The sequence below is a fragment of the Emys orbicularis genome, chromosome 2, assembly GCF_028017835.1.
Source record: "Emys orbicularis isolate rEmyOrb1 chromosome 2, rEmyOrb1.hap1, whole genome shotgun sequence".
In the NCBI taxonomy this organism is placed as follows: Eukaryota; Metazoa; Chordata; order Testudines; family Emydidae; genus Emys; species Emys orbicularis.
This window is the reverse complement of record NC_088684.1, coordinates 195,987,087-195,999,513: the sequence shown is the minus strand read 5'-3', so window position 1 is coordinate 195,999,513 and position 12,427 is coordinate 195,987,087. Positions and strand designations below refer to the sequence as shown.

The 12,427-nt window shown below is 40.0% G+C and overlaps 1 protein-coding gene across 1 annotated transcript in view; it reads left to right on the top strand.

The window, feature by feature from the left end:
* The window catches only part of CNTNAP2 (contactin associated protein 2), a 1,144,465-nt gene that overhangs the window by 981,676 nt on the left and 150,362 nt on the right, over positions 1 to 12,427 (top strand). Inside the window, exon 16 of the mRNA XM_065398395.1 lies at positions 8,897 to 9,067. Within this exon, the coding sequence (XP_065254467.1) occupies positions 8,897 to 9,067 (171 nt within the window). The remainder of the gene's footprint in view (positions 1 to 8,896; positions 9,068 to 12,427) is intronic.

The following is a 12,427-nucleotide window of genomic DNA, read 5'->3' as shown; positions in this document are numbered from 1 at the left end:
ATCATTGCCTGTTAGGTTCACTCCCTCTGGGGCACCTGGCATTGGCTACTGTCGGTAGACAGGATACTGGGCTAGATGGACCTTTGGTCTGACCCGGTACGGCCGTTCTTATGTTCTTATGTTCTAACCACATCAGTCACACCATCAAGGGCTCATTCACCTGCACGTCTACTAATGTTATATATGCCATCATGTGCCAGCAATGCCCCTCTGCCATGTACATTGGCCAAACCGGACAGTCCCTACATAAAAGAATAAATGGACACCAGGAATGGTAACATACAAAAGCCATTAGGTGAACACTTCAATCTCCCTGGACATTCTATAACAGATTTAAAAGTAACTATTCTTGAACAAAAAAACTTCAGAAACAGACTTCAAAGAGAAACAGCAGAACTAAAATTCATTTGCAAATTTAACACCATTAATTTGGGCTTGAATAGGGACTGGGAGCGGCTGGCTCATTACAGAAGCAGCTTTTCCTCTCCTGGAATTGACACCTCCTCATCTATTATTGGGAGTGGACTACATCCACCTTGATCAAATTGGCCCTGTCAACACTGGTTCTCCACTTGTGAGGTAACTCCCTTCTCTTCATGTGTCAGTATATAATGCCTGCATCTGTAACTTTCATTCCATGCATCTGAAGAAGTGAGGTTTTTTTACCCACGAAAGCTTATGCCCAAATAAATCTGTTAGTCTTTAAGGTGCCACCGGACCATTGTTGTTTTTCTGGGGGGGAGAGGGTGATGGTGGGGAGTAATATAAGCTTGAATGGCTGCCTTTGCTGTAATCCAACAATAATTCATTCATCTTCTGACTTTGGGAATTAAGTTCTCTGGTGCATTGACAAGGTGGTTGTCGGTCTTGTTTTATAAAAATTAATTTGAATTTTTTGCTGTTGCATACCCAGACAGTTAATCAGACCATTGCCACCTCACTTTAAATCACATGCCTCAGTTCAGGCTGCATTCTCCCACCCTTTCTCTCACTGAATAGTGCCTCTCTTTGTGATGGGTTCCAGTGAAATTCCTGCAGAATAAGTTACTACTACTTCATGTGAGTAATGGTGGCAGTGTTTTATAGTACATGTGTATATTCCTATTTTCCCAGAATGAAAGAACAGAAGGAAAAAACTTGATTTGTTGAGCATAATTGTATGGATACTCTCAATCCATTACTTTGTGGCACAGAGCAGTTTCCCATTCACACATCCATCTTCACTGAAATAGGAGGCTATTCTTACATTTTATTCACATAATCATTTTGATATAAAATCTGTTTTGCTGCAGATGAGGGCCCTGGAGGTTTTTGGTCTGTTGTAATACATAAAGGCTGCCTGACTTTGCAGCATTAGTTCTCCAGTGCTGTTGCCTAGCAGAGCTAAAAGCACTGAGGTCTTTTACAGTTCTGCTATTGCCATTCTCCATTTCAATGGGAGTTGAATGTAAAAGGGAAATTGATGGTGCTGGAGAATGAATTTCAATCATGCTAAGAAAGAAGAGACAGAAAGGAGCTGGCTAAGAAAGTGCTGGTAAATGTCACTGCAAGGGAAAAGCTAACAGGCTGACTGCTCTAAGCCCATAACTGCATGTTATCAACATATGGATCTACCAGTCTTAAAAGGGCACCAATCTTTACACTCTGAATGCAAGAGGTATGTTACATTTATACATACTGTTACTTTGGCACCCTCACATGAGCATAAGGACATAAGAATTTCCATAGTGGGTCAAACCAAGGGGCCATCTAGCCCAATACCCTGTCTCCAACAGAGGCCAATCCCAGAGCTTCAGGGGGAGTGTACAGAAGAGGGCAGCTGGAGTGATCCATTCCTATCTTCCCATCCTGGCTGCTGGCAGTCAGAGGTTTAGGGTTACTCCGAGCATGGGGTTGCACCCTGACCACCTTGGCTAATAGCCATAGAAGGATCTATCTTCCATGAACTTATCTAGTACTTTTTTGAACCCAGTTAAACATCACAACATCCCATGACAAGGAGTTCCACATTATGTGAAAAAAGTACTTGCTCTTGTTTCTATTAAACGTGCTGCCTGTTAATTTCGTTGGGTGACCCTTGGTTTCTGTATTTTGGGAAAGGGTAAATAACACTTCTCTGATCACTTTTTCCACACTATTCATGATTTTATAGACCTCTATCACAGCCCACCTTAGTTGTCTCTTTTCTAAGCTGAACAGCCCTAATCTTTTTAGTGTCTCCTCATATGGAATCCATTAGATATCATTGATCATCTTTGTTGCCCTTCTCTGAAATCTTTTCCAGTTTCACTATATCCTTTTGGAGATTTGGGAGACCAGAACTGAACACAGTATTCAAGGTGTGGGTGCACCATGGATTTATATAATGGTATTATGATATTTTCTGTCTTATTTTCTGTCCCCTTCCTAATAGTTCATAACACCCTGTTAGCCTTTTTGACCACTGCTGCTCTACACTGAGCTGAAGTTTTCAGAGAGCTATCTATGGTGATCTCTTTCGGCTAATTTAGAACCCATCATTGTATATATGTAGTTAGGATTATTTTTTCCAAGTTGCACTCTTCAATGTTGAATTTTATTTGTCATATTCATGGGGAAAATCTTGAAGGCCTTATTCAGGTTTTACTTGGGATTTCCAGTGTTTTGTTCTTGATTCTTACTCAGGTAAAAACTCCCATGAAAATTTAAATCAAGCAGCATTTCATATGAAGCCATGTAGTGAGTAATTATGGAACAACCCACCAGGACAACTTTGTTCATATCCCCTGTCAGTGAGTGGCTTGTGTCCTGCAGCATAAAAGTTTATTTCCCTAATAATAATAATAATAATAATAATTAATAATAATAATTAATAAACACAAATGCCACACGTACGCACACACAACTGACACCACAATTTCTTTTCTCTAATCCTTGTTTGAATCCTACTAAACTCTCTGTCTCTGGCATCTTGACGAAATGTAGTATAGCATATTTTGTAAATATAGTAATTTTTTTTTACTATGAGACTGCACTGCAAAACTCTGTCTAAGGTTACATCTTTACTGAGAAATAGGAGAGAGAGTCTCTCTCTCCTACGCAAATTAGGAAGTGCACAGATCAATTCTGGGGGAGCAAGACTAAGGGAGAAAGGGGAGGCTGTTTTATTTCATTTAGTTAAATTTAAAACTCCACATCGGAGAACCCTCATCCAGAGCTCTGAGCATCCTGGCAATAAACTGAAAAATACAATAAAGAAAAGTTCTAGGGTCAATCAAAGTGCCAGCAACACATCTCCTTCCCCAAGTCCTAACTACATCTTTTATTAACCAGCAGTCAGCTGAATTTGGATTAAAGCATCCATCCCACACCACTTTTCCCTAAATGTAAATCCCAATCCCCCGTTTCCTCAGCCCTCCTCTACTGCTCACTCAAAAAGGTAGGCCTTGAAGCAAGCCTATAAGGTCAACAAGCCTAAGCTATTAGAGAGGAGGGAGTGAGAGAGTATTCCAAAGAAATGTATGTCTGCCGTGTATTTATATACTTACTGAGTTACTTAGATTGTTAGCTCTTTGGGACACGGTCTGTCTTTGTGTACAGTGCCTAGCACCACCGGGGTCTTCGTCTATGACTGGGGCTTCTAGATACCACCACAATACACATACACAATAATAAATAAGTGTAGACAGTGGAATTGTGCTAAAGATTTCTTTAGGCAACTCCTTTTTTGATCATGAAATGATACCTAAGGATCACTACAGGTGGTGAGCAGAACAAAATAAATTCTGCTATACCTTTGGGGTTTTTTTGCGAGATAGATGTAGTTTTCCTTTCCTTCCCCCGAACCCCATTTCTAAACTGTGTGTGCCGTGATTCTGGTGTGCTAGCATCTTTCTCTCTTTTCCAGAGTATCATATTAATAGTGGGATTTGAAAGCACCTCTCTCAAGTTGTAGGTTTCCCCTTTCAGACTACATTATTTTTATCCATTCTAACTCCATTAAGTGTGCATAGGCTTCCTGTGGAGAACCAAATCAAAAAATGTTAAAAGCCTTTCCTGATGACTGACCTCATGATTCTCCACTAAAGCAGAGAGTTCAATAACTTGACTCATGATTTTACTGCCATGAAATGCAGATGGACATGTTGATAATATACAAGCAAGTAATTAAAAGTACTGAAACTGAATAAAACAAAAAAGCTAATCATGGGGATTAATATTATTATTTGCATTGCAGTAACACCTAGGAGCAACAGTCTTGACCCAGGACCCTATCATATTAGGTGCTACACAATTACAGAACAAAAAAAGACAGACCCTGCCCCAGAGAGCTTACAAACATTACTACAAAAATTGTGATACCCTCCTCCCCAATCACCTAATAGAATATGCTCAGAAAGAAGCAAAACTTATGTAAATAACTGATTCATGGAAAATGAAAACTACAATATGGAAAATCTAAACCGTCACAGATTTAACTTGGGTATAATAGTCACCCAACTTTTTGCATGGTGCCTGCATTTACAGTATATATACTGTTGTGAGGTTTCTATAAAAATTTTAAATAAAACATTGTAAAATAATCTCTATATGAAGCATCAGTTTTCTCTGAATAAATTGCATTGCAGTAATTGTTTGTTAATAAATATTTTAATTATTATAGTTGTATTGCAGTATGGGCCCCAGTGAGGGATCAGCGGACTGAGCAACGCACACATTCACATATATATAAATATAAAAATACAGTCTCTGTAACAAAGAGCTTATGCACTAGTCAATGGGGCAACTTAAATGCTTAACATTAAACACATGCTTAAGTGTGTTGCTGGATTGGGGATAAGGCTCTAAGGGCCTTGTAGGATTGAGTGCTAAGAGTTCTTTGAGATGTATATAAGAGCTAGATATTTATTATTTTTTTATTATTATTATTATTTATTAAAGGGACTGATCCAGCTCCCATTTAAGTCAATGGGTGCTGGCCTGGGCCACAGCTATGTTGAAAATATACCTGAAGTCGTAAACAGATGTCTCCCTTCCCAGGTCCGCGCACAGTTTATTTGCTCTCATTTATGCATGCAGTTGTTTTCATGTGAGTGTTGATGTGGGGTTGCTTGTGGGTTAATATAGAGCTGTACCCCAAAATATGTTTTATGTATACATTTTCTGAGGCGGTGTTTTGGAGTGTCAGGGGGAGCAGACAGTTCCAGCACATTGCCCAACAGTCACAAGACATTAAAGCTGAACGAATCAATGGTCAAACAATGGAGCAAGCATCATCTTAATTGGTCTGGCTGGCTGGGAGAAACTAGTCTGAGGCAAAAGGCCTTCCTAGGGCCTGTAGCAAGGGCCTTTCAGCAACATGGAAATTAGGGTCAGGCTCACACAGGGCGGGTGCAACTTTGAGAAACAGGAGTTTCTGGGGGAAGGGGAAGGAGAAGGGAGGGGGGCAGAGGGAGACTGACACTCTGGAAGGCAAACTAAGACAAGGCTGAGTCCTAAGAGCTCCCAGACTTGTTAGCAGAATGTAGGTCAGGTCTATTCTGTTCCTGGAACTCAAGAGGGAAGCCCATCTACCTTAGCTTGTACTGAAAATTAGATGAGTCTAGATAGATATGAAGGCTGCTTTTTGCTGTAAAATTATTTTCTCTTGTGCGTTGTTCCAGTTGTTCAATAAACCTACATGTATTTTGACCGCTGTTCATCACCGTATGGGGATATCCACAAGTGTTCAGTCACCTACACAGTAATAAGTGGTGGGCATAGATGGGGTGTGTTACCCACGTCCCAGTCAGTGAGTGAGAGAACTGTATTTCAAACAGGTCTAGCACCTGAGGGAATACACTCAGAGAGACCAGAAGTGACAGAGGTGCAAGCATCTCCACAACCATTACAGTTTTACGGAAGGAAAATGAAGTTGTATGTGTAATTATCCATTTGGTTCACATAACTCAGGCACTTTTTAAAATGTAGACCTGAGACTAATGAGCATCCATTTCTTGCATAGCCTCTTCCACAATAATAAAATGACTCAAATGTCTGTTGAAATCATAGAAAGTACCTATGGAAAGGAACTAATCAATCTACCTAAACCTGGTACACAGTAATGCCAGCCAGGAGTTACTTTCACTGAAGACCAGCTGATACAACCAAACTAGTTATCCCAAACAAGTGTTGCTTCTGTTATAAAGGTATTGGCCACCATGCCCAGCCCCTTCTCCTCCCCCCAACTACAGCTTTCCCCCAAATCATTACAATGTTTTAAACCTATTTTCTTTTTAAAAGACACTCATTCTCCAGCCTCCATAGGGACAGAAAAAGATGGAAAAAGAAGAGGGACAAGGACTGGAAGAGGGAAAAAATGATCTCATGAAATATCCCCAAGTGTATTTAAACCAAAATCCTATTCCAGTTATATTCCATTTAAATTCTGCTGGAGTCTCATAAGCACCTCAAATGACAACAAGTCAGAGTCTCAACTATGCTGCACTACCAGTAACCTTAGCTATTAAACATACAGAGCACCAGCTACACTAATACTCAGCCAGTGCTGACAAGTGAAACGGCAATGTTAAATGTGTAACGACCATTCCTCTTCGAGTGCTGGTCCCTGTGTGTATTCCACTGTGGATACACATATGCTTCATGAGCCTGGAGCCGGAGAATTTTGAAAGCAGCATCTGTTGGTCTATACATGGACCCTTGCTCACCCCCTGACTCCAACCAAGGAGATAAAGGGAAGGACAGACCGACCTCCTCTCTAGTTCCTTCTCACCGCTGCATTGTCTGGGTTAGAAACTGGCTTTATTCCCTTATCTGTGACTAGAGAGAGAGAGAGAGAGAGAGAGTTTTAGAAGTTTTTTAAAATTTAAAGTTTTATCTAATAGTTTGTATCTTTTAGCTGGTTAGTTAGTTAGCCTCCCCAACCTGGGACAGCCCCCCCCCCAATACCCCATTTTGGGTACTGGGCTACTCCTAGGACTCCAGGCTTCATAATTTGTTCTTCCTGTCCGTGCTCCTTCTCAGTCAGTGACAACCACCAATACTGCTTCAGGGAAGCCCACATCATGGGAAGGCACAGTATCTGCCGTGGGAAGGGTGAGAACTTCACATTAGGAAGTACCATGAGGCCGCAATTGGACCTAGACTGGGAGACCTCCTGTACATTGGCCTGACTTTTGATAAATGCAAAGTAAAGCACATTGGAAAACATAATCCCAGCTCTACATATAAAATGATGAGGTCTAAATTAGCTGTTACCATCCAAGAAAGAGATCTTGGAGTCATTGTGGATAGTTCTCTCAAAACATCCACTCAATGTGCAGCGGCAGTCAAAAAAGCCAGCAGAAGGTTGGGCATCATTAAGAAAGTGATAGATAGTAAGACAGAAAATATCATATTGCCTCTATATTAATCCATGATACTCCCACATCTTGAATACTATGTGCAGATGTGGTCGCCCCATCTCAAAAAAGATATATTGGAATTGGAAAAGGTTCAGAAAAGGGCAACAAAAATTATTAGGGGTACGGAACAGCTTCCATATGGGGAGAGATTAATAAGACTGGGACTTTTCAGCTTGGAAAAGAGACGACTAAGGGGGGATATGATAGAGGTCTATAAAATCATGACTGGTGTGGAGAAAGTAAATAATGAAGTGTTATTTATTCCTTCTCATAACACAACTAGGGGTCACCAAATGAAATTAATAGGCAGCAGGTTTAAAACAAACAAAAGGAAGTATTTCTTCACACAATGTACAGTCAACCTTTGCCTGAGGATGTTGTGAAGGCCATGACTATAACAGGGTTCAAAAAAGAACTAGATAAGTTCATGGAGGATAGGTCCATCAATTGCTATTAGCCAGAATGGGCAGGGATGGTGTCCCTAGCCTCTGTTCGCCAGAAGCTGGGAATGGGCAACAGGGGATGGATCACTTGATGATTACCTGTTCTATTCATTCCCTCTAGGGTACCTGGCATTGGCCACTGTTGGAAGACAGGATACTGGGCTAGATGGACCTTTGGTCTGACCCAGTATGGCCGTTCTTATGTTATGTTCTTATGACTTAACAAAGAGTGCACCTTCTACCACAAGGTCTGACTCAGGCGTGAGGGAGTCTATCCCCACAGATCCCTTGGCAGCATCTTGTTGGGAAAGCAGGGAATGGTAGTGGAGGGAACGCATAGTTCAAGTGGTCTATCCATGGAAGAAGTAGAGTGTTGTCCTGTGAGTGATGATACAGGGCTCGTCCGGAGCAGTGCATACTGCACTTTCTGTTTGTTAGGGAGGACCGGAGGAAATACCCCATAGAGCGAAAATATTATCCAACCATATCAAATAAATGAATCCCAGCTGTAATCTTCAGTTTCAATTACTGTATTTTTTTTATCTTAAAACAAAAAGAAAAAGATAAACATAGCTAGATGGATGCAATTATGTGCATAAGTTTGAAAGCAGCCAAGTTATACATGCAGTAATGTATGCATGCACATGAGCAAGGCCGGGCAGGCATATGACTGGCTATTTGCATATACACCATGGCCCTGATGTCCCATGACATAAATTGGATTACTGACATTCTTAACGTTAAGCATGTACTTAGTTGCTTTGTTGGATTGGGGCCATGTACATGAACACATATATATATATTGGTAGTATCTCATGGGGTAGGAGCTTGAAAATGTCCTCACAATGTCCTCAAAATGTCATCTAACTTTTGAAATCTAGCAAACTATCTATAAAAAAAAAAAGTGTAACAAGGCAGAATTGGAATGATTTCTCTTTTTGCATAGAGAGATCACTGTAACATGCTTTGACATTAGAAACGTTAGCTTCTGTTCTTGCTTTGGTTACACAAGTAAATGACAGTTTGGAAGGAGCACTGAAAGACATAATTTTGTCGCTCACATCTCCACAGGGAATTACTGGAACGCTGCGTCTTTCATTACTCCATCGTCCTACCTTCACTTCTCCACGTTCCAAGGGGAAACCAGCGCAGACATCTCTTTCTACTTCAAAACATCAGCCCCTGATGGAGTGTTTCTCGAGAATTTGGGGAATACAGACTTCATCAAACTTGAGCTGAAATGTGAGTATATTCTCTCCACCACTTTTACTGAGAACCAAAACAAGAAGTGATGAGATTTAAGAAACCTCCATCATTCAACACATAACTCAGTAAAAGCTGTTTGTGATGTAGGATGAAGTCGAAGTCTACCTTTTCACTATATTTGTAAATTACCTTAGCAGGGAAAAACCCTGGAAATACAATCATTTTGTTTATCATGGAGACATGGAGTCATAGCAGGAGGAACAAAAACACTGACCTATATGACCTAAATCTTAAGCCTTTTTAAATGACATGCCTAATTTAGTTATTTTAGTTGAAGAGTGTGTGTGTGTTGTATACCATAGTTGCTCTATATGAGAAAAAAGTATCACATGACTATTTTAATCAACGATTTCAAATAACCAAAGATATCAAGGCATACATGCAATGTTTAAATGCTGAAAAATCCTGGAGTAACCAAATCTTTATGCCCATGTGGGTTATGACTAATCATTGATAAAATCTCTGATCTGAAAAAGAGGCCACGACAGTTTGACATGCTGCAAGATAAAGTTAACATAGAGAGAGTGATTTTTTTTTATTTTATCTTAAGAAACGTGGGGCAGATTTTCAAAAGTAGGGCTGGTGAGTCTAAGGAGGTTAGTAAGTGGCAACAAAGATGGCATTAAGCCTCCTTTGCTCTCCCTCAATGCAGTTGAGCACTAAGTAATTTGTCAGTGGTCAGAGGGTAAATCAATGGCAGAACTGGAATCCTGATTCCCAAGTCTGTCTGCTTCTGCCTAGATAACATTCCTTCCCACAGCCTAACTCTTCTAGCACATCACTGATTAGGATAGTATCTTTTTAACAGTTATTAATTTCATAGCTTCTTCCTCCAAAGACATCTTAACATGGAACCCCACCATATCAATGAGTTTTGCCCACTACACTTCAAAGTGCCAGATGCTTATACAAACAGGGCTTGCTTTTTCCATCCCTTTATCTTTTTGAGCTGGATGGGGAAACTTGTGCAACCTTCACTGTATTTATTTTTTATGTTTTTTCACTGTATTTTTGGTTTTCCTACCAGAAAGCCACTGTGTTGTAAAATCAACCCCTTCAGCGAAAATGCTGCATTAGCCACGTGTCAAATGATGTGTAGGAAACTGAAGGAGCTCTTCATCCCCGGGACCTCTAGAAAATTATGAAAAGTAACTGAAAAAAATCTGAGCTCCTCAGGGAAATTTCTGACACAAAGGCTTTCCATTAACATTAACCATTTCTCCTCCAGCCCAATAAAATGCGATCGTAACAAACGGATCAAGAAATGTCTGAGGGAAGTGTACACACCATTCCTTTAAAGATAAGACTGCATCTCAGATATGCGTAATGCAGAAAGGACTTAACTTTCAAACAAGGAAACTTAGTTCCACTCCAACTGGCTTGGTTAGTGGTAAGATAGAGGCTGCTCTATGTGGCTCTACCAAGATGTCAATGGCAGTCATTGATCAGCTAGGCCTAGGGACAAGCTGGCCTCACAACATTATACCAACCTAAGACACTGGGGTGATCTTCCCTGGGCTCAATATACCAACTTCAGGGCCATTTTATGCCAGCAGTGCAGCATAAAGCAGAAAAAGCACATTTCAGGATGCACAATTTGGCAAAACATTAGCATAGCTCTTCCTACCTCTGATTCAGTCTGTGATGGGCCAATGCAGCATATGACAAACAGTTTCTAGCCATACCACTAGCTAACTCACCACAGTTTACTTCCATTTCAATCTAATTTGTGTAGACTGCTGGAAATCCAGCTGCTTTATTGTGTGCTGATATTTTTACAAAAATAAACACTTACAGTACTGAATAGCACAGTCAAATCCTGGTCTATGACTGAGGCCCATAGGAGTTATGGTAATATAAATAATAACGTACCAGATATCCTTTACACACTGAATCTTTTCTCCTATATTTCCTTTTGTAGTTTGTAGTTTCCTGCTATTTGAGATTTTTTTTAGGTTAAAGTCAACAAGTTTGAACGTAAAACCTCCTCTTTCACTTGGGAGTTAGCATCAAAGTTAATCACAAGGTTCCTGTCTGAGAGTGTTTGCTTCATTCCTCAAAGCACCTGTGGAGATGTGCACCCACCCATGTATTTTGTTTTCTTTCTTAATAAAGGAAAGAATAATTGGGCTCAGGGCAAATTAAGGGAAGACAAGCTCCTGTTGTCTAGTCATGATGTTAAGATGAGTGAACTTGGTTTCCTGCATGTCTGGATTTGATTACATGTGAACAGATGTGGTTGAAAGTGTCTCCTGATGAAGATAGGGTGTGAGAATCTTGGCTAGGGGCTTAGTCTAAGCACCAGGTTTAGAATATATCATTTTCCTAGAATCATGCATTCAAATAGTCTCAGTGCTGACTAAGCCCTTCATCCTTCTTAGGTAGATAAAATGAGTGCATCTACCACTACATTTGGCACTAATTGGAGCTTTTGCTATCAGTCTCATCTGATGGGCCAAGGACTTTATTTACATATAGACCAAATTAGCTCTTACATGACTGACAAAACACAGCTGAGATTCATTATGGGGAAAGTATCAAAGGGGTAGCCGTGTTAGTCTGGATCTGTAAAAGCAGCAAAGAGTCCTGTGGCACCTTATAGACTAACAGACGTATTGGAGCATGAGCTTTCGTGGGTGAATACCCACTTCTTCGGATGCATGCTATTATGGGGAAAGTTTGCTTTGTAGCTGTCTGTGCTGCAGGGTGGATACATTTTTTAAAAAATTAAAGAGGAAAAATATGTAGTTTAACGCAATATTTTTATTTACAGATTTGCTAGCTCTTTACTTTCTTCCCATTTTTACACTCTTAGATGGCTAAAGTAGCTACTGTTTCTTTAGTTTAGTTTTCCAATTGTTAACAGAATTTCAGATATTACACAGAGATTTTTCTATGAAGAAGTTTCACACTTAGAATGTTCATCTATGCTTAAAATGGCAATGCCAAGGCTTCATTAACATCTTTACTGTAAGAATAGCACTATTCAAATACTACATCGATAGAAAATACCCTGCACTCTATTTGCAACCAATATCACCTTCCAATAGATTAAACTTTGACATGTCAAAAAAGTTGAAATGTCCCAGCCAAGCTACACTCCTCCATCAGGATTTGCAGCCTGAAATCAATGGGACCATGCTCCTAAGTCACTTAGGTACTTCAGAAAATCCCATAATTTGGAACCTAACATTGGGCCTATGTGTAGAAATAGGCCATAGTCACTTTGTTAATTAAAGTCTCAATAACTTTTCATTAAAATGTTAGCTCCAAACACTGCAAACATTTACACACATATTTAACTTAATTGAGGTCAGTGGAACTACTCATGGGAGT